The sequence below is a fragment of the Mesitornis unicolor genome, unplaced genomic scaffold (assembly GCF_000695765.1).
Source record: "Mesitornis unicolor isolate BGI_N332 unplaced genomic scaffold, ASM69576v1 scaffold18599, whole genome shotgun sequence".
NCBI classification, from domain to species: Eukaryota; Metazoa; Chordata; class Aves; order Mesitornithiformes; family Mesitornithidae; genus Mesitornis; species Mesitornis unicolor.
Window position 1 is genome coordinate 23414 of NW_010206745.1, and position 23821 is coordinate 47234.

General features: G+C 40.2%; 1 protein-coding gene across 1 annotated transcript in view; it reads right to left on the reverse strand.

Moving 5' to 3' along the window:
* Positions 1-23717, reverse strand: part of LOC104546486 (retinal dehydrogenase 2) — a 44754-nt gene extending 21037 nt beyond the window's left edge. Inside the window, exon 1 of the mRNA XM_010191890.1 lies at positions 23502-23717. Within this exon, the coding sequence (XP_010190192.1) occupies positions 23502-23618 (117 nt within the window). The 5' untranslated portion in view covers positions 23619-23717. The remainder of the gene's footprint in view (positions 1-23501) is intronic.
* Positions 23718-23821: the final 104 nt, after the last annotated feature.

Genomic DNA, 23821 nt, shown 5'->3' on the forward strand with positions numbered 1-23821 from the left:
TACATGAGAAGCTGTGTTTCTAGAGACAGGGGCCTTTCTCTGGTGAAAGCAAAGCAAAGCCCCATACCCCATACAGATCCTATGACCGTGGATGAGTAGAAAGCCAAGAGACCCTTTGAAAGATTCAGAAGTCTCAGTTCCAGTCACAGATACTCAGGTGGGAGAAACTGGCCTATATATATTTTAGATCATGGCTACAGAGCAGCAATGAGTGATGTATTACACATCAGTCCAGTTTCCTCACAGAACCACCACAGACACTGGGACAACAATCTGTCCCACTGATTAGGCAGACTAAACATCACAGACAGCTTGTCCAGAGTAGTACTTTGCCACTTCTTAAATCTTGCACTTTTAGTTGTCTTGCTACAATGCCATAAAGCTGTTACCTTCATTCTGGTACATGGCTCAGGGCAGCCAGATGAGCTCAGGGAGACGATAGAAGACAGTTTATATGTAAGGACTTCACTTAAATGGTGTTAGGTCGTTGGTTCCTTTTTTGTTTGCTTTCTTTATAGCAAAATTTGATGTAGCAAAACCAGGACCAAAAAAAAAATTACATGTTTTTCATGTGGAAATGAATGGACTGTAATACCTGTCTTTTCTACTCAAAGCATAGTATGGTATTATTATAGATCAGCTGCTTTTAGGCTTGGAATAGTACAATGAGGATACCTGCACCAGCCTGCCAACTATAGAGTTTAAAACTTAGTCTAACTTAAGTGTTTACAACTTGTCTGATGGCAAGAAAAGCATCAGCATCAAAATGCTGCTTGTTTAAGGAAAGGGGATCACAAAAGCTGTAATGTACCTGGAAGGAAGGAAACAAGTAGAGAGAGCAAGTCATAAATTGATGAGAAGAGACTGAGATGGGAAAAAAATCCCAACGCTATTCTAGCAAAAAAAAGCAGCCAAGAGAAAATAGAGTCAGAAGGCTCAAGATGAACAGTTGTAACACCAAAGGGTATAAAGTGTCTGCAAAACAAAAGAACACGGTGAGGGCACCAGTGTGCCTGTGCATTTTAAAGAACATAAAGAAACTGCACACTCACATTTGCACATGAAGGCGAAGATGCATCTGTAAAGTTTTCTGTTACCAGACATGAGCTTGCTCAACCTACTCTCCAAGCCAAATGGAAGCCATGTAGCTTTGTTCTTCTCAGCAGGGCTTATTAGCTCGGGCTCAGTGCCATACTAACTACAGTGACATGGCTTCTAGTTCAGAGCTGACTCATATCTGGCTGACTGAAGACATGGGCAAAAGGAACCCGTGCCTGCCTGGAACAGACCTTAGCGATATAATGACTGGCAACAGAAATCAACTATTACATGTGCTTCTGCATTTATAGATGTGTTTCTACTGTGTTTCCTCATCTTTCCTGTGTCTCTAGGCTCAGCCACTCTGCTGTGTGCCCTTCCATCCATTTCAGATTCTGTCCTTTCTTCACCTTGCCCTCCTTTTTGTTTTGGTTTTCAAAGGTAGCTGAGCCCAGGACCTACTGCGCACCATTACCCATCTACCGCTTGCTCCTGAACCCGTTCATGGCCTTGAACTGTAAGCTCCTCAGACCATGGAGGTGTCTTCCCGTTCAGAGATTACACTGCTTTGCAAACGGAAGGACTGGTCCCTGTTAGGACATTTTGGAGCAAACCCAGCCAAAATAAGATAATGAAAGAATCAGCAGTATGATCTCTCATGACTAACACCGTAAGCCAAAATCCTCTGGTGTATCACTGTCACTTTTTAGACTGTCAGTGAAACAAAGAAACACTGAGATCTGTGACCTGTGTGAAAGAAGGATTTTACTGTCATCCTTTCCATTGAGTTTGGTGGAATTAACTCCACACTCAAGAGTTTGTGGGGGTGCACTGAGGAGGGAGGGGAAGGGAGAAAAGCTTGCAGCATCAGGAGCAGAGATGGCCAAAGGAGATGTAAGGATGTTTGTTTAAGGTTACAGTGTGTACATAAACACACAGCTCGTGTGAGCTGTCTTCAAAGAATAAAACAGTTGAGTACAAGAACCTGAGAAGTGGTGGCAACTGCAGTTCAGTACTCTTCCCTTATAGAAGTGGTCTGTTGTTTTTTAAAACGATTTAAAAATGTTCACTACATTCTGCTGGGACAAACACCTATCATCACGTTTACTAGTACACAGGACTCATATTTGTTCTTAAAATACATTTCACCATAGGAATAAGAGTGCCTTAGAATTACAAAAGAGTGTTGGCTGGAACTATAAGGTGTGTTATTCTCTCGAATGGCCCATTTATCTCACAGATTTAGACAAAGAATAGTAATAGCAAATACTTCAGATAGGACATGGGAAGGATCTATTTGGCATAAAGTTAGAGCTGAAGGCAAGAGAAATTGCTACTGTTAATGGTTAATGTTAGTTTCTTCCTGTTCCACTTTCTATAAACAAGGTATTGCCTATACAAGCTCATTACTGTAAACTGAGCACATTTAAATTGGCAGTAAAATCAGAGTATTTACTCTAGTGCACAAATAAAGTACCTAGCTCCATGTTTTGGAACAGTTTCAAGTCTTGAAATCCAGCAGCTGGCGGCTTTACAAGCAAAACGTTACACTTAAATAATTCACTTTTGAAAGTTTTAGGTGTTCTGTGTCAGATAGTACCATTCAGCAGATATTCCTACCACCAAGACGCAGATTCTTTTGCAATAAATTTGCATTCACAGGGGCTTTTATAACTCTTCCAGCACTACTGACTCCAATGGCTGTTGATTAAACATATATATCCTGTACATTTAATCTGACTTTCATTATGGCCACTTCATAAAAATGCCATGAAATGGACAAGCGATGACACATTGCAAGAACAAGGAATCCCTGCAAAGCCTCAAATTGGGTTTTTTTCTGCCTTATTTATAGTGACCATGGTAAAGGCTAACTCTAAATCAGGGAGAATATTTGACAGCAAATGTTCCTATCTATGGATTATATATAACCCATCCTAAACACCAGATGTTTACCAGGGGTAACCCTAGAAAAAAGAAGGGCTTGCTTCCATGTAAATCATGCTACAAATTGGACAACACCCAGTGAGTTCATTGTTCAACCTCAATTGTGAAGGCTATTCACGTTTACTATTCCCCTGGAATCAATGTTAATTAAGGCTGACTGAGGCTATAAATCAGTCTTTGGTTTTTACAACTTAATTCAGTATTAAGCATATATATGTAAATAAAAGGTAACTGATTAACCACTTGAGTTTTCCAGGAGTTACTGAGGTAATTTGTTTTTGTTTGACTCCTAGTGTTAGCTTTTGTGATTTGCAGTAAAGAAAAAGTATATAGTATGTCATGTATTTGCTGCGTGGTATTGTGAGTAGTTAAATAATCCGGCCTGTTGGATGCTATCAACAGAACGGTGCCAAAATGGAAAGGAAAGAAGGGACTACTTGAAAAATTTTGGAACACATGAACTTGTAGTTTGCCATTTACTCTCAGTAGAGCAAATAACTGCAGTAATGTCAGAGCAGAAAGAGAAAAGGCAAACCTTCCTTTTCACTTAGGTGTCCCTGCCACCACAGTGGTTTGGACACGAACAAACCCAAGTGGCAAAACACCCTGTGTCCCTTGCAAGTGAGGAATCTGGCTGTACAGTGGTCTAATGACAAAACTGAATACTATTTGTTCACCAGGAACAGCACCTAAGGCAATATGCTGAACTGGGCAGCAGCTGAGGTAGCGGGGGTGTGGGGGGGCAGTGTGTGGGGAAGTTTCAAACAGGACTTACAGTGTAATAGGTGTGGTTGGAAGCTCCTGTTTGCCCCGTGAACATGCCCTTGAAGTGTCATTATTCTCGTGAGATTTGATCGTAAGGGTCTCAGGAGAATTTCTGTTCCTTTCCAATTAAAAGATGGAGAGGGCATGGCATTGTCCTAGAATAGGCACGTCCCTCCTGCTACTGACAATAACTTCTTCCTCACACACACATGTGCTCATAGACCTCCTGATAGAACTTTGCAAGATAATGGTCCCACCATGCATTTACTAGGTTCAGATTCTGCCTGTGGGTAATTACATACAGCCACCGTTGACAGAGTTCCATAGGACTAATCAAGGAAACAATCCGACCCATCCTACAGGGCACACGGCTGTTCAGAGCCTTTGGAGACACCCTAGTGTACTAAAAAGTACACAAAGGAACATGTAAAAATTCAAGCTAATTTGAGACTCTGCTGACATGTAGTTGGAAGGAAATAATATATGACATTGTGCATAAGACCTGCATTTCAAAAGCATTATGCACCGAGTTCAGTAGTGGTTTTGGATGCTCGTCAGTGTTGAAATCAAGCCAAGAGTAAATGTTTTTAGCATAAAGCAAAGCAAATGAAGCTTTTGCAAATAAACAACAACAAAATCTTGTTTAAGTAGCCATCCGTCCCAGCTGGCTTACTAATAATTAGCAACTTAATGGTCATTTCAAACCGTGCAGGTAACTGGAGTGGTAAGTATTCAAAGAGACAGGGACGTGTACAGAACCAGACTGAACAAGCTAATATGCAATGCGGTAGTAGCAAAATTTAGAGCAAGAAGAAAATGGATAGGATTTTGTGTTTTCATCACTCTTTACCACTGAGAAAGTACAAAACAACTATCTTTGTGGGGATGTGAGCGTATAAATATAATTAATTAAAATGCAGCACAGAACTAATACCTCCTTTGCAACTCTGTGTTGAATGAGATTTATTTTCGTGGCACAACAGATTCCCTCTGATGTTCCAGGCTAACCCTGGATTTGGAAAATGGAACTGATTTTTAAGTTCATTGGGGATCCCTGCATGCTCACTGCCTCTCTTTTTTTTATCATCTTCCCTTAAAACTTACGGGAAAAAAGTACTTTGGGCTCCTTTAATTTGTAAGAGTAATCAACACAGGTGGCAACAATGTAACTTCTCATTTCCTTTCTTGAAAATGTTCTCAGATGATGAGTGAGTGAAAAGATGGTCTACGTTCTTAATCTGATCTTGTTTAGTGATGATGGCATCAGACATTTTCTTCGGGCTCCCCTGCTGTCTGAGTGAGAACTTCAGCCAGCGGACAGACAGTGGCCTAGCATTCAGCCCTTTGGAGGTGGAATTATTTTCCCATGGATTTAATAAACAACGTTTTTGTGCTGTTGCAGCTCCAGAAATGTTTTTTTGGTACAGGAAGAGGATTTTAACATCCAAATAATAATGGCTTCCCACAGGAGATACAGTTCTGGATGAATGGAGGAAGGAATGGGAATTTCCTAAGTCAATTGATTTAGAAGCTAGTTATAGCTTCATTCCATCAAAGATCTTTTTTTCATATGTGACTTTCTCCTCAGAGAGCCTTTGACTGCAAGGTTGGGGGAGGGGGCATCAGATGCCAAAATACTTTATAAAAGAATCACAGCTGTCCGGCCCTGAGCATCTTCTCATAGCTTGGAGGCATTAAACAAATACATAATGGCATCTGGGGGCGGGGGGAGGAGTGGGACATGACACATACAACAATTTTAGAGGCATGCAAAAAATCCTGCAGCAGCATTTCCCTTGGTAAATCCTGCATAACATCACAGATACCGGGCACCTGTGCCTCAGTCTGGTCAGGAAATTTCATATCCTTTCCCATCTTGGCAACTTAATTTCCTCTCCTTTGGAAACATTTCAGGAGTCCTAACGATTAGTACAATTGTAAAGGAATGAAGTAGAATGGATTGCCAATCAGAGGTGCAGCTTGTTTATTTTCTCAAGCTTTGCTTTCCTTCACTTTTATGGCTGTCTTGATACAACAAATCTCTCACATTCTAGCCAGGGCCTGCTGCAGGGCACCCCTGGGAGCAACTGGAAACCAACAGCTGGCTATGGAATCCACAAAAACCTGGTTAGTAAGTAGGCACTAGGAAGGCAAAAGCCAACCCCAGACGACTGACTGCTGATGGGCTGGCAATTGATCAGCAGTGCCATTATATTTCATCTTTAAGAAGGGGATTGTTCAGGTGCTGGTCAGGATTGAACAGCAACAGCCACTGCTCCTTGCTTGCAGTTCACAAATCACAAGTTGAGATGAGCTCCACAGACTTTGAGGCCAACCTCCCCAGACATTCTCAGTGCAGAATGAGCCTTCATTGGGTAGTGCCAACGACTGCACTGCTGTCAAACGCTACACCTACATACAGCAAGGCAGGCAGGCTGGCTGGCTTGAGGATACAGACAAAAATGGTTATCATGCACTTCATTAGTTACCATGAAGCAGTTTTAGGCCTGCAGAAGTTATCCAGATTTTGGTCCTTGCAATGAGATGCCTTTCACCTGTGGAGGAACTGTAATTGTTTTAAGAAGATAACAGTGACCTGTACATGAGTAACACCAAACTTGGCACTAAATTTAATTCTGGCAAGCAAGCTCCTGTGGACGTAGCTGGTTTTCACCCACTCACAGTAAAATAAAAGGAAAAATCCAACTGGTTTCAGTGGGAGCTGAATCAGGCTCCAGGTGATGGAGGAAGCAATGGCAACAGTCTCCAGAGGGATGTTTGTACTGGGAGACAAAGCTGTTCCATTGGAAGCCTGCTCTAGAGCTTGTGAGGTCTGTGAGGACCAAACTAAAGCAGAACGTGTTGATTTTTATGTTTCTTCTTTGGCTGCTAGGTTGCCCTGGCTCCTTCCCTCTTCTCTCTCCTTACCTCACCCTGCCGAGCCCCACTCTCCCCAAAAGAAAAAAAATCTGAAAAGGAAGAGCAGCTCATTTCTAAAGCTGGGATGTTGGGTTTTTTTCAGAGCCAGAAGGATGACGACATGGTTTTTAGACATGGTCTACCACAAATGGGGATTTCCTTCATTAAGCCAAGCTTGGAATTTCACTCAAGAAATGCAGCGTACAAACTTCAGAGTGTACTGAGCGGGTTGGAGTATTTTAAACATCTAAAAACATACTACAGCAGGAGAATCAGAAAGTGGAATTGGAAAGAAAATGCACAAGTGGTGAATGAGGCTGCTCTGGTTTTGCTGTCAGCACAGCAGTAAGTGGAAATCTAGTAGAATTCTGTTTACACAACCCGAGTCCTGTGCCAAGGGTACACGTCTGGATGAGAAGACTAGCGCGTTCGGCTTCTCTGGATGTAACTTCCAAGCAGCAAGGCCTGAGCCAAGCCTACTGAAATGAAAAACAGTCCTTGGTATCAGTGGACTTTGGATCAGAAGCCAAGTATTTAAAAGAAGTGAATACATCGAGGTCTCAGTGACACTTCAGCATGTGGAAATGAAGTCAGACTGGAGGAGGATTCATATGATCGAGCACCTAATGGTGGCATCTAATGCAGAAGCTCAGCCTCTTTCCAGTCACTGTGGGGTGCGAGGAGAGGGAGAAGCACTCCCTCAGGGCAGCACCCAGGACCTCAGGTGTGCTCAGTCATCCCCCCCTCCAGCAAGGGCCTGGCTCCCCAGTGGCTGTTGCACTGGCCCACTCATTTAGGCATCTTGTTTAGGTGCTCAGAGGTTGATGTGGCCAGGCCTCTGCTGAGCCAGCTCAGTTAGTATAGGTTTGGGGAATGGGACGCTAGGACATGGGTGTGACTGGGAGGAGAAACTGGGTGAATCCAGGATCTTGGAGCAGCAAATGGAATCAGAGAAAGGGCTTGAAGCCTCCTGTCAGTTTGCTGTGAAAATGGAATGTAACATGATTTTTTTTCTCCCCTGTGTCCCAAATCCCTCACACCAAATGTTTGACCTGCCTGTCTTCCTCTCTTAATTAGTCTTCTGCCTTTCTGAGAGTTGGGTCTGTTCTTTTTTGCAAATGGCAGCACATCAGACAGGGGAAACCTGTCATGTTTATTTTCTAAGCTGTAGGGGGCACCCATTTGAAAAAACTCCCAGCTTATCTAAACGTTATTGTTTGTATGATTTTGAATTAGGAAGTCTGAGTAATTAGTTAAGAAGATTAAATAAGTCTTAACAACATGCAGTAGCATGCTTGCTTTCCTCCTCCTCCCTCAAGTATTTCCTGCACAAAACCCAGGCTGCAAAGCTGTGATGATACCCTTTCCTATTTTAGTTTCTCACTGTACCACATGCTGATATAGCATCCGTTATTTCAATTCAGTCTCATTAAAGGGATTATTTTGCGCCTGGTTGTTCAAGAAAATTAATCTAAAGAGAAGAAACTTCAGATTGTATTGTCTGTTGAACTATACCCACCACTAACATTTTAATCCTTTTGGCTGCCTTATTAAACCTGAGGGAAGAAACTTTACTTACAGCACATAAAGGCTTCCTCAAAGTAATTTCTACTTTTTTTTTTCAGCTAATGAAAAATTTATCTGCTGTTAGTAGCATGACACAGGAGCAATAACACTTTCCCATAGCTCAGGCAATTTTTCATGTATTCCTCAGAAACTAAGCTCCTAAGCTTTACTTATCCTTTCACTTGTGGAGCTCTCTAATTGCTGGAGAAGGATATTTACTGTCTTGCTTAGCACTGCATTAGAAAACATTGCTTCAAAACCAGGATGACTAAAAAATTAAGCATGCTCTACATTTCCACTAATAACAAAGAACAGCCATCACTGAATGATTTGGGTAAGGATGGCAGCGTTTTTTTTATGGAGCATGATACTTGATGTCACTTACTGCAACTTAAAATGAAATAATGAAAGATTTCTAAAAATCCATTAAATCAGGAGTGGAGAGGAGGGAGTATTTGTTTACAGAATCAATTACTGGGCTGTCACTGGCCGTTAATGAAGTTGCGGCTATTAAAAACTTGATCCTGGAAACCCTTCCACAAGCACTCACTTGAAACGGTGGGAATGAGGAGGGGTTTGTACAAACAACACTTGCATTAGCCTGTCTAGTTTTTCTGTATTTTGCATCATTTGTGCATCGCAAATCTTGTGTGCTCATTATGTGTGACATAAAAAGCGTGGTCTATTTATTTGTACACGGGGAACATATTCTGTCATTTTAAAAGAATCCAGCAGATCATCACTTGTAGGTAACTGTCATTTTAAATGTTCATCACCAAAGAACAAGTTCTTACTTAGAAATTAGCTATGCTGCATAAATACGTACTCCTACCAGGATTTCAGGCACTACAGGCAACACAGAAAAATGCAATGGGCAAATTTATTTTTACTTAAAAGCTCCATCTGAGAAAATTACCTTATAGCTACACATGAGAAATTGCTGGAATGTCAACTTCATTTGCAGTGGCCCCTTATGGCCTGATCACCCCTCCCTGGCACGATAAATCACTGGCAGGATCCTTACCTTAACACGTTTGATCTCAGCTCAGCAAGACTTGGTTTTGATGTGAAGAACTCCAGATCTGTTAGGTCAGAGACAAATAGCAGAGCCACTGACCTGCAAAGTGCTAACTCTATATTAGACCCAAGTGAGCAGCCATAAGCTCCTGTGAAGTTTGCCTTCACTTCTATTTTGCATTTTCAAATATTACTGTTAGCATGTTTTGCTAAACGGTGCCAGTGATGTTTCCTTTTCACGTCATCCTGCATGTACAGAATCCACAAAAAGTCAAACATATAAGCATGCAGTATGAGAAGCATTAACTTGGATAAACTGTTAAAATTACCTGCACTTTAGGGTGACATGAAATAAAACTCAGTATTTATCAGTTTCTTTATTTCATTTACATGAATGGCTTGCATTGGCCTTTTTCTACCTAGGCCATGCTTCCTATATCATAAACAACAACATTCACCAGTACTCGCTGAGGTGCCTGAAAGTGCCTGTACGTACATGTTTGTACACAGAGAAATTCAAACTGCTCCTAAAAAAATAAAAAATAAATTAAAAAACCAGCTTGTGACATTTGCAATCAAAGTCTGAACTTTCACAATGACCAGTTTTGTGGCCACTCAGTTTTGCAGCCTTGGTTTGAAACTATTCCTTATTGTCCTGGTTAAACAGTCACTTATCTCTATGGTAATAAGCAGGAGTGTTAGTCTACCAGAAAATTGGATGTTCTTAATGGGCTTTAGGGGAGAATAGCTTTGCATCATCAGCATTAAGTTAAATCACATTAAGTACCCACTTACAACATAGGGATTACCACTTATGACATCTTTGGTGAAGGCCTTTAAAACAAATTGTCGTGTTTGTTAGAAGAAGCTGTGAGATAACAATTCCCAGAAGTCTGATTTGGAAACACATTTTGCTCTTCAAGAAGATGCAAAGGAACCCAACACCTCTCATTCAATGCTGCAATGAAATCTCTCAGGCTGGAAATTCTTTTCAATAAGACATCTTGGGAAATACTGATTTATTTAGCTCAGCATATTCTTCTGGAGAGAAGCAATCTTGAGCTAGATTCCCTTTCCTCGGAGTTCAGTTCTGATTCCTCCTCCAGTTCTTTCTCTTGATAAGCCATGGACTTTACATAAACAAAACTGAAACAGGTCATTCTACTTTTTATTATTCATAAGGTTGATTGGGGAGAACCGGGCTTAAGCTGTCAAAGGATCCTGCTGTTCTTGGATACCTGACAAATTTACACCCCAAAGTATGCTGTGGTGCTAAGACTAAAATTGGATGTGAAGCGTTCTTGCAAGAGCTGATTACAGTCCCAAGCAAATAAGACACTTCAGGGTATAGCAAAATCAGGCAAATATTTAATAAAGTTTAACATTTTTATATGTGACTGGCAAGCTGTTCTGTATAGAGATGTAGGCCTGCATGAAAAATGAGCTCTTCTATTTACCTTTAAATAGAAGCAGACTAATAACTTGAGTGTGCAAATTAAAAACATGACCTTCACCTTTTGCCAAACATGCAGCATTAAAAAAATGGACTAAGGCAAAACCAAAACTTAACTATGCAGAGATTTCCTTAAATGAGCAAAGTAGGTTATAAGTCTTGTCAATAAAAACCCTTCCTTAAAAAAAAAAAAAGTTCATATATGCGGTCCTGAGAAAATTTTTCCCCGTTTTCTTTAGAATTCATGTTTCTCTTCCCCTTTCTAACCAAATTCCCTTCTTCTCTGCTGAAACGCCTTGTAATGATACCAGAATGTGGGCAAACCTCATTAGTCTCCCTGCTGTTTACAAGACAGGATTTATGCTTGGTGTAGTGAACACAGTGACACATGATCACTAAATGGCTAAAACCACCATCAAGACTTTAATCTGAGAAATTTTTCACCCAGACATTGCAAATACTATTGGCACGTAAAGGTATGAAAAACAGTATTAATTACAGCAAATATATGTCACCCAATGCCCAGCTTTCTGCAAGGAGCAGACCAATAACCAGCCGTTTGCGAAGGTTAATTTCATGCAACCTTTGGCAGTTATCTGGTATAAGGTATGTCACCAATTCAATCCATTAAGTAATAACTAAATTCTCATGGGACCTAGCTGAAGTCAAATGTTGTTATTCCAGGTTCACTGCTTTTAGTCTCCCTGAAGACCATTTAAGGAAACAGCTGGAAGAGCTGACTACAAAGGACCTCAGTCACAGGGAACCACTCTAGGAAAGCAATGTAAAGGCTTCTAACCAGGAAATAAGTTATCAAGGATTTGTCCTATTGCTCCCTTAAGGAGAGAAATGAACTGAGACAGAAAGCAAGAGCATGAACACATTTGTGTTTCAGCTAGAATCCAAACATTAAAAGCAATTGTCTTGGCTGATGGGAGAAAGAGCTGTGCTGTTTCTGGGCATGTTCTGCAATGGGCTTCTGGTTGTCATCTAAACGGCAGGGCCTTCCTCCTCTGTCCATGTTGGAGCACCTTAATAAAACAAAACCTTTGAAAACTGCATATAAACAACACCAGAGACAACAACCTGGACTCCCAGTACTGCCACTGCATTGCACCAATGGAAGTACTCCTCCTCCTAACACAACAGTACAGACAGCAACACTGCAAGCTTCAGCTTCATTTGAACTTCTTATGCAGATCTCCCAGCAAGGAGGGCACTGCCTCCCAGGCAACACTCAAGGGAGTAACAGTGACAACTCCTGATAAAGTGACACAGAAAGAGTGCAAAGAGCATGAGAAAGGGCTGTTTTCATCTATAGTGCATGCGGATGTATAGGTGAGTGCACAGGAAAGCATGTGATTAATGCCATATAGAACTGTAGCTGTGCATCGGCATGTAAACACTGGCTCCCAAATTGATCTCTGTTTTCATTTCCCAGAATAGTACGTACAGAAAAAGAGGTTTTATCTTCTAGTAGTCTGGCTGGTTTAGGAAGAGATCCTGCCTCTGACACTGACCTACTGTCTGAGTTAGTCATGGTTACACTCCTACAAATTTAAACTCCCCCATCTGTGAAGAAGCCTTGTCACCAGTTTTACAGTGAGACTGAATCAGTTAATGCTTTCTAAGATCTTTGACGGAAGAAGCAGAATATTAACACTTGCACTTGAGCGATGAGAGCTAAAAATATCTTCAGCAATGTTAACAAACGGATTTTAAATTCACTATCAAAGGGCTGGACCAACAAGACTAGGTTATCATCAGCACAGCTAACCCATTTAGTGTTAGTCTCCTATCACCGTTTCAGATGGACAAGTGAAAAAGCAGAGCATGATTCTCACCTCTCAGGAAAAGAGCATCCTATAGACATCACAAAAGAAAGAAGAGGCCGTTACGTAGCTGTGATAAGGACAAAAAGAAGACGACCAACAAAAACATCAAGCACTAATGGGAAAAGGGGTGAAGACTTAGCCAGATGTCCTGAAAAACACGTGTGCACGTTTCTCAAGGTCTGCGCAGGCCATTCTGGTACGTGACTGCAGCAACCATACGTCACAACTGAAGAAACCGGAGAGAATAAAATAAACCCCTTGATTTGGACAGGCAGGTGGTAATTTCTTGGTAGTTTCTAACTAAAGAATAAACCTGAACTATTTCTGTTACAGCTGAAAAAACTACACATAAGCAAATGTAAAATGTGTGTATTAGGGTATACTGGTAAGTTCTGAAAATAGCCAGTGGAATCAGGACAGTGCGTTTATGCCTGGATGCAAAGAACATTTAAAATAAACTCCAAATGTTTCAAACAACGAAATGAAGTGGTTCCTTCAAAAACAAAACCAAACCAAACCAAACCCCGAAAAACAAAAAAACAACTATGAATCCAACTGGCAGTTACATAAATGTCTCCTCAAATCAATTTGACAGTACAAAGAAGTATTAAAGCCAGTTTAAAACTAATCTCTATTTTAAGGACTTTTTACACTAGCAGAGCTGTAAAGAAGTGAGGTGCAATGTCACGGGAAGTGCTTTAGTGGCTGAGCTTTTGGAAAAGACTTTACAGGGTTTTTCAACTAACTAGATCACAATTTTCATCTAGGTCATCTTACAGTTAGGAAATAAAAGCACATAAACCAGCATAAGAAATCTAAGTGTGAAAATGGGTGATCTGGACTGTATTGCAGAGAGAAAAAAAACCAACAATTTTTTGAGCATAAGGGCATGAGAATTATCATGCCACAACTTCTAGGTATAAGCTACATAGGGAGGTCAAGTAGGGCTGCAGAGAGGAGGGAGCAGCTCTGTGTGCAAGGAATTGCATGGATATTTCTTGAAAGAGAAACATAACACATAACATAGACCCATGGACACAGAGGCAGTATAGATTATGAAGGATAAGAGCAGGTCCGAAGTACTGATTTCTGGATAAGAGCAACTGAAGTGACACTGAAGTGGAAAAATGTAAAGGCAAGAAGACTGGTGCAAAAGTAACTGCCTGTTAGCTCAGTTAGAGCTGCGTCAAGATAGTGTCCAGAGAACAGTTTTCTGCACCCTAATCTAAACAACATTTGACATAGTCCTCTCAAGGACTAAAAATTGGGTCTGAGCCCCTGAGAAGTGGTTACCACATAAATAATTTCAGCTTCATTGCAGGAGAGAAACACATGAAGAAGTCCTGCTCTCTGGGATACTAAACTTCAAGAAGCTATTTTTTTAAAAGAAGAGGAAGTAACCTAGAAACTCCCTGCTTGAAGCTAGGAAATTAAAATCCATGGAATCAGCATGGAGGCTTAAGAATGTGAGAGAGTCAAAAATGATTTGCATTCCCAAGGCTAAAAACCGGAAGCACAAGCAAGAAAATAAATGGGGTAGCTAAGCAAGAAGATACGAGAAGAAATGTAGGCCAAAAAGAAGAAACAAAGTGCTAACTTTAAAAGGCTGCAAAACACAAAATGAAAATTAAAAATGGATACTAAATATTCTGAAAAATAATTCCAAAAGGTAACACAAACGAAACAGCCAAAAGAAACCTAAGTTTAATAAATAAGTAAATACAAGCTGTGGGAGAGTCAGTGGATTCCAAAACCAACCTGGCTATGAAAGGTATAAAAGGGAGACTAAAGGTGTTTCCAGAAGTGGCTGCTCATTTGGGAGGATCTTAATTTGGCTATACCAAAGTAGATTATTGATATTTCTGGCCAAAATTCAGGATATGTTGTAGGGCCAAGGGAAGACAAGCAGAGCCACTAGCTCGAACACTAGAAGATGACAGGTAAAATACCTGTTCTGGGGCTCATCTTTACTAACGCTCTAACATCAGCAATACACCAAAGACCATTTAAAGGCTGTGTCCAAGCGAAGGGTCCTTCAGTCCCAATTGTGCTGCAAAGACCTGAAATAAAGTTCCTGAAGGAAATCCCAAATGCTAATGCATCTCAATACTTCCAGTTTGCAAAAGCTGAGACATTGCACAAAAGCCACCAAGGGTGGTGGGGGAGGTGGTGGTGCTGGTGATGATGATGTAGTAAGTGGTGTTTTTCTCACTGAAGCATGAGAACACAATTCCACAGCACAGACCTGGAAGGACCTTCCAACTGGAAAGATCACATTGCAGATGACATGTAGACTTGCGGTTCTGACCAGCTCTAGTCAGTTGAGGCCAAATTTAAGGCATGCAGACCTATTCCCAAGAGGGTAAGAGCAGCTTTTATATGAAGGTCATATAATTCCTATATTTACCTGAAATGGTAAATAGCTACATTATTTCCATATTAAATGGAAATAAATCAGTTTAACTTTAGAGTGAAGTCTTTACCTGTGTAAATATGTATGTTTGGAATTGCTGTATGGAAAGGCACTTTCTGATAGTTTCTGAGTCAAAACTGAGGGATGCTACACAATCATCGTGAAATGACCAGAGCATGGCAAAAGGACAGTGTCTCCCTGGTATCGTCTTCTCATCTGAGTTCAGCAATGAGGCCACAGCCTGTTCTTTTGTTCCACACTTACTACATCTTTGTGACTTACCAAATGGATTTTTTTAACTCCCTTATTTTAAATCGGGGCATACTGGAAATCCACATGGAAATCAGCACAGTATATCCTTGCTGTAGCCACACCACCTGCTGTAGGCCTCATCACAGCTGTCCCACCAGCATCCCTTCAGATTCTGAATTCAATTCAAAGTCTTCATTACCTATGAGTCCCTCACAGATTAAGGCCCATACTCCAGTGGTCAGTGCAGTCCCTGTGTTTTAAACTTCAGCTGAGGTCAACTGAGATTGAGCTGACCTTAAGCATTTTCATTTGGGTCACAGAATTTGATGTGGATGGCTCTCTGCTCTGAAGTATTTCCCACTTCAGTATAACACAGTTGGAATGTATTATGTTTCAAGTCATAAGGTAAAAATCTAGTTCAGTAGGCTCTCTGCGAAAGGAGCTGACTTGAAGTGAACAAGAGTGAAGTCCTTTTTTTCTTTTGTCAGTTGGAGACTAACTCAGCAATGCTATTGCAGCAACACTTTGACGTGGCTTCACGTATCATACTTTTTGTAATAAAGTGCTCCTGTGTTTAAAGTTTAGTTACACTTTGTAACTTAAAATTAATGTGTTGCATCCATCACAGAATCACAGAATATGAGGAGTTGGAAGGGACCTCGAAAGCTCATCCAGTCCAACCCCTGCCAGAGCAGGATCACCAGACCAGGTCACACAGGAACACGTCCAGGCGGGTTTTGAATGTCTGCAGAGAAGGAGACTCCACAACCTCTCTGGGCAGCCTGGGCCATGCTCTGACACCCTCACAGTGAAAAAGTTTTTCCTTCTCTTCAGGTTGAACCTCCTATGCTCCAGCTTGGGACCATTGCCCCTTGTCCTGTCACTGGACATCACTGAGAAGAGCCTGGCTCCTTCCTCCTGACACTCGCCATGTCACAAAGTTTAAAAGTAACAGAAAATGCTGGTCAGTAGAAATACGTTTTTAGACACATTCTGAAATACGGAACTTGTGTTTTGGAGAAAAAATAATCAGGTGCATGCAGTCTAAACAGGAATTCCTCTGTTCATTTGAGTAAGCACAAAAGTAATGAGTGATTTGGCCCTTAGATGGCAATCATTTTTTAGACTTCATTGTTCTCCAAATAGTACTTAGTAGTAGGTCTTCACATCCCTATTTATGCACTTATTTGTGCTTGCGTAGGGATGCCAGTGCTTGTTTGAGGCCTTCTCACTAGAGGACTACACAGAACAACTTCCTGAAGATTTTTTTTAAGCCTTTACACATCTGTGCTTATATTGTATTTACATAGCTTCCTTATAATGTTGTCTCTGTATAAATGCATTTTTTGTCTCTCATTTCTTTCACTTGAGCTGAGGTTGATGCTTTGGTTATTTGTTTCAAAGAGCGAGTTCTACTCTTTAAAAAAGAAAAAGCAAATATAAAAAGTTGTGGTTTTTAGAAGTGGAGAGAATTAAACTATTTGCAAAAAAATAAATAGCAAAATGTGACAGTTCAGTCTTAGAAAAGACAGCTGCAAAACTGCAAAAGAAGAAATATGTCTTTATGCAGGATCTGACTAAGAATTTATTATATGGACCACTGAACTCATCTTTTGTCGTTTATCTCTGTAGACCTGTGAGATTTCTTGGAAGATAGTCAAATGAGGAGGCAAGATGAATCAGTGGATGTAATTTATTTAGACTTTAAAAGGCTTTTGATGATAAAGTCCTTAGCAAGAGGCTATTAAGGAAAGTTTGTAACCATATGGTGAAAGATAAAGTCCTGCTATGGATTAAAAAGTGGTTAAGAGATAAGATAAAAAGGCTGGAAATAAATGGATAATTCTCCCTGGAAAGAGGTTAATAGCAAGGTGCTCCTTCATTACTGTGACTAGCAATCGATACCTTGGTCCACCTGCTTTTGCAGATCATTAATAGTAAGGTACAGAGTTTGCTGATAAAAATATTCAGACTAATCAGAGTACTGAAGAAAATACCACGAGTGCTGAAGTTAAAAGGCATTTGGGCAACTCAAAAGCAGAGAAAATTTGCCAAAAGTAGTAAATGCAAAGCAAAGCCTGTTGGAAGGAAGGGTTCAAATCACTTTTTAGATGCTGATATGTCCCCAGTGACATGCAGTGTCTATGAACAGCTGATTGAAGGCAACTGTCAATGTGCAATGTATAGAAGGGAAGATAAATGGATGCAGTGCTTCCATTGTGTGGTGCTCCCAGGAACAAAGCAGTTTATGGCAGTGAAAAACTTCAAACTGGCATTAAGGTCTGTGGGGAACCATTCTGCATGAGCAGAGAGATGGAGAAGCTGAGCAGAGACCATCAGACTGTGGGGATTTTGTTATCAGAAAATGCAGATACATCAAGACAGAAATTTAATATGGAAATGTACCCGGACTGGTGAACTTCTGTGGAAAATGTTTCTGAAGGACAGAATGGAATGGAGAATTAAAGAGGGATTTTTTTTGTGTGTGTGAGAGAATGAAAATCCATGTTCAAGACGCACTGTCCCAACTCAATAATCCAATAGTTAGGGTCAATGCCTGGACAACCATAGATCTTGGATCAAATCCTTGCTCTGTCCAACATCATGAGTATTCTTGGAGCAAAGACTTGAATCCTACTTTTCCTCCATGAGTGTCCTGCCTGTTGGGCTATCAAGTTGGTATCTCTCAGGCCTCATAAATACAAGTGAATTATCCAACAGGACAGAATGTGAGACTCTTTCCAAGGATAGCCAAAGGTGGACAGCATCCAAAATTGGGACCTGTCCACCACAAGAAAGTAGGTATCCATATTCAGGTTTATGCTCCGTTTGCTTCACAGCAGGGGTATCAATTTGGCTGCTCTTCAACTTAGGCAAGTGCTCTGATTATTACTGGCCTGGTTTTGGTGTGCAAATAAATATATGCATATTTTGTATTAGAATACTTGAAATCATAAACAATTGTGCAAAGATGAGAAAAACACTAATTGCATAACCTTTGTCTTTCCATGTGTCATCTGACCTTACAGACTGGCCAAAGAGAAGAAAATTTCCCTCTGACAATATACTACTGTACAGTTTGATGCATTAAACCAGTTTGCATTTTTCCCTAAAGAATCAGTCTTTTCCTAAAAATTCAGCACAGCAAGAGGTCACTGCTACAAGAGTTACCTATTCAGTAATATAGTAGCTATCACCAGCAGTTATCTAGCTGTTGACAGTTTCAGCCTGGTAGCTTCTGTATTTTTAATGCTCTTGAATTAACACAGTTATAGCAGCTGTACTGGAGGAAGCAAAGGCAGGGGACTGGATATGCATAGGACTACGATTGTTTCTTGATCCCTCATGCAAAACGTGGGCAAACTGGCTTTGTGCAGAAGACCTTAAAGGTTTGGGAGGAAAAAAAGAATCCTACATTCAGGCTGTTAATTGGAAAGAAGTGCAGAGTTTGCAGTTGCTACATGGGTTGATGGATTGCAATACTAACCACCAGGTATGAACACGCTAGAACAGAACTCAAACTGTAGATTTAGACAGTAAAACTAAATACAGTATATACCCTAAAACTTGTAGATTTAGACAGTAAAACTAAATACAGTATATACCCTAAAACTTCACATATGATGCTACAAAGGGACATATCTAGTGTCAGCATTAGATACTGAGGTGTTCCCCAAAGGGGTAATGTACCTGTTCTGTTTGTCTGCTCTTTAAGCAAACATCTCTAATTTTCTGTGCCCCATCTTTTCTAACTGGACAGCGCTCGCTGAGCTGACCCAGAAGGCTAACTGATTTTTTTCAAGTATCAGTCACTGAATCTGACTTCATTAAAGTAGTGAGCTTATTCAGGGAAAGACAGGTGGGGAAATAGCATGTATTCATCACTTACCCAAGTTTTGGCAAAGCTTGTCTTCAGTTCAAAAAATGACAAAGATTCTGCACATTACTGTAAATAAAATAACTTTCCTGCTTCTTATCTTAATGTCAGTCTAGAATTTTATCTGATAAACACATGCTGAAAATTTTGGTGCGAAGAATCTGTAATAGTGCTCTGCAGCATTCATTTCTAGGCAATGCCAAGAAAGCAAAATGGGAATGAAAATACAGAAACTTAGTAACAAAACACTTCAAACCCAAATGCTTATCACATGAGAATTTGAAATCTATTTGTTAGTTCTTGTCTCTCCAGAAGCAGTTTGCCTGCACTTAATACAAACAGGTTTGTGTTGCAGTGCTGGGTAGATGACCTGGTCCGTGTTTAGAAACTGATCTGACTTTAGCGTATGGTGTAAGAGCAGAGGCAAACCCTTTTACATAGGACAAGAAAATAAGGTTGTCAGCCAACTCACACGCTATTACTACGGCAACATTTCCATACTTTTCCACTGCAACAGCTCTGCAGCTTTACCCCTTTAGAGCAGCTCTTTATAAAAACCTCTCAAAACTGCAATTCTTCAACTTTTCCTTACACTAAAGTTCTTCAGCTCTTTCTCAGACTTAAATCAGTTAGCAAGCAAGAAACAAAACTTAAAACATCCGGCTGGATTAATGTCCCCAACATAATGCAAACTGAGAATGTTTGTTCACTCAGTTACATGGTGTAGTTACTAACCTAGGACAGCACAGAACTCTAGGGTCTTCATTTTATACCAAGCTGCCTTTTAAAGTCAACCTGACTTACTAGAGACACTATGAAAATACTTTGTAAAGCAGATCTGATTATACTGTAACAAAGGAAGGATAGCCACATCCTGCAGAAACACTTTTAGCCCCTCAAACGGAGATAGCAGGTGGAAAACACTGCAACTGGGCTGATTCTATGTCTGTTACGATACACTATCAAGTCTCAGGAGGGAGAAGAGAGCTTTATAAAAGCAGGAAAGAGGTAAGCATCAATATAATCCTAAGTTGAGAACCCTCCGGTCACCCTCAGAAGTGATTCGGTTCTCAGCACCATCAACTCAAGAGGCGTGCGTCCTGTACAAAACACGCTAACGACGCGTCCTTACTGGACGTCATGCTATGGCTTAACTCACACGTCTGATATTTCTGGAGCAGCCCATTCGGGGAGAGTTTCTAGCATAGAGCTGACATTTGAGGAAGTACGACTTGTTGCCAGGGAGAGGGCTGCTCCCCTTCCTACCTACGTGCTCCCTTATGTATGGAGCATAGCACTGCCAACACGCTTCTGGCAAGCCCGAGAAAGGCTTGCTGCACCACAGGGCACCACCACCCTGTTCTGCAGATGCAATCCTTCCCAAATGTTAATGTTAAGTAGAGAATTAAAGAGTCATCACAATGAAAAGAGAGATAACGTTGCGTGCCGCAGTTCTAGTACTTGCTAGCTACACAGGAAAACTTAACCCTGTGTGCTTGGACACTCAGCTTCGTGTCTGGTTCGCATCCTGTGCGCCAATTCTTATTATGCACATCTAAACCAATTTGTATTTCACAGAGACCATGCCAAGTTATTAAAAAGATGGGAAAAATATTTCTAATGGCTGGCTTTTTTTAAAGCAGCATAGACTGACTCCCAGTATTGAAGTCACAGTAGGTACTGCTGCACATCTTACATTAAAAAAATGGCATCATGTAATTTGCATCACTAACTATATTTTTTCTGACCAATGAAAAACTGCATTGCTTCTGTGTGGTACATCAGCTGCACAGAGCAGAAGGAGTTAACACACAGTTTTCTGCTCTCTTCAGTAAACCTACCAGAGGAATATTTCACAAGTCTCAGTAGTTCTGCTAAATAATCATATATACATGAAAATGACATGTGTAGTATTTGTTTTATCTATGTTCTTGAAAGGAGCTTGCATAGTAATTCCAAGGACAATGTAGTATTTTAAAGATTTACGAATAATAAATTTACTTTTTTTCTAGTACGTATTACAAATCTTTGACAAATCTCATGTAGGGATTCCTGGAATTTTAACACGTTCTATCTTAACAAAACCGTTTTAGAATTCCAGAAATGGAATTTAATTGGCAAAACGTATTTAAAAATTACTTCACCTAGTTAAAATGTCCACGAGTACCTCTATTTTTCATAAAGAATTAAATCCCAAATGGTTCAGGTTTTACATTCAGAGCTAGATGCAATAAAGAGTTCAAGAATTCTGTGTCCTGGCTGTGCATTTAAAATTCTCAGCGAACAAGCAGGAGAGAGACTGCTAGGAATGCTTACAGATGTCTGATTTTACAGGGCTTAGGGTTGCTGGGTTTTTGTTGTTTGTTGGGGGTTTTCTGGGTTTTTTTTTGTTTTGGTTTTTGTTTGTTTGTTTGTTTTTCTCCAAAGTGCTTTAGTCTAATGTTATTTATTGTTTATGGAAGTTGTTTGTCACTTAAGACACGAAGTGACCACTCCCCCAACAGAAAGCATCAAGTTACAATCCATTATTTCATTTTTGATTGTTTTTCCTTGTAATAGGTGGGAAAGTGGATCCAGGATAAAAGTCCTGCCCAAGACAAGACTGCAAGCTGAAGACTCCGATTATCTATAAATCATTTGTATTTCCTGCAGAGAAAAAGGAGAGAAGAGAGAAACAGGCAGAAAGACAGAAACAGAGGATGTGCCAAGTGAAATATTCGATACCTGTCCTAAACCAAATTTCTCTCAAAAACAACCAGAAGTTACCTGATATCTCAAAACCAAGCTTAGAAGAAGCAAACACGTTGTCGTTGGTTTTGGCTTATCACCGAAATAGAATAACTTTCATTTACTTCTTCCACTAGTATAAAATGAATAACATCTTACACATTTCTGAGATGATGGCACTATATTTTCTGATTTATTAAAGGTTACCATCCAGTTTATGTTCTGACAGACAGGAAGATATGATTGCCAATGACTTCGGTTTTTCAAAGATCTTTAGAACCAGCTCTCTAAACAACAGAGAAATGTAAGTACCCTTATTATGCAAACCGATACTGCTCTCAAGTATTATCCACTGAACACCTCTGAAACATATTTTACCCTGAAACCAGCAATAAAATTCAAACAGAATTCATGCCAAATGCTATTTGCACAGTATGATTGTTCCCAAAGTGTAACACCACACAACATCAAATAACCATATTCCTTATTTAAACTGTTTTCAGAGAAATATGCAAGAAACCATATGCATCCTTTAATTTGCATATTGCAGTTTGCATTAAAATGTAATGAAATCTAAAAGAGTTGACTTTCCTGTGAAATATTCTTTAGGAACATGGAATTGCTGTAACAAATTAGAGAACAAATTAGTTTTGGCATCCGCTTAAAAAAAAAAACAGAAAAGATGAAAAGCATTTTAAAGTGATGATATGCAGGAAAAAATTACACTGCATCGGCCAAAATGAGTTTCCTATCAGCTTTAAAGCTCCTGAAGTTGTATTTCCAGTAGATAAAAATGTTATCACCTTTTTCCAGAGCTGATGTGCTTATTTTCCCATGAAGTTACTCAGTAATTAGAAACAAAGTCTGACACATTGTAATCTGTGTATACAATGCATTTGAAACTTCTCCAGCAGACAGGAAAACATTCTTTAACTGAAGATACTAAGGATGCAAAGATTCAAAATCTATAAATGAATTTGAAATTGCAATTACAAATGACTGTTCTTAAAGCCCATTTTAATTGACGCAAACCACTTAGTCCCATAACACACCATAAAAACCCACAGATTTTTCTACCTTGACCCAATGAGTTTGTTCTTAATCCTCTCTCTGTGAAAATTAGTCTTAAAGGTTAGCAGGAAAAAAAATATGCCCTCTTGCAATACTGTTGAAGGGTGCATTCAAGAATCACGGAAGTCAGTAGAGAGACCTGTTCCAGTGCTGTAACAACCTGGTAGTATTAAGAGTCCTCCAGGAATTGTAAAAGAGTCCCTTTGGCACACAAGGTAATTCAAGAAAGAAAACATTTTTATTTTCTGATTGAGATATACAGGTATGCATAGTAACTTCCTCTAAAGTACAGCAAAAGCAACTGAAACGTATTTGAGAACTACTGATTTTGCACTGAAAATAAACACCAATGGCTCTGTAGAAAATACATTCAAAGAGAAGTGGCAAAGCCAATCTCAGCAGATCTAATTTGCTTTTCTATTATCCTGTGGTTTTTCTGATGATTACAGGAACAAAAATCTGTTTCCTTTATTACAGATTCAAGGCAGCCTTTCAGGACTAAGTTTTTTTAATCTCTACGCTCAAGTTGGGTAGGGCAGAATGAAACTGATTTTAAGCAAAATCCCTTCTTTGGAGGGAAAGCCACGAATTTCCCTGCCAGAACAAATGAGCACAACTTACCTTGGTGTATTTGATTTCAAGGTTGAGAGTGGGAGAAGGCAGCAGATGCAGAGATGCCATCAGAGCTGCAGGATCTGCCTTCACCTCCCCTGGCATCTCAATTTTACTGGAAGTCATAGTCTTGGGGGGGTTTTATAGTACCAGCGAGCCTCCGGCTCTGACCTGTTGTGTTGTGTTTTGGGTTGGTTCCCCCTCCCCCCCCCACCACCTCCAAAGACCAGCGCTGAAGATGTTGCTCTCCTCCTCTGTATATAGGCAGGTGTCAAGCCGGGTCTCTTCTTATTGGACATGGGGCAGAGGCAGGGGGGCAGGTCCGTCCT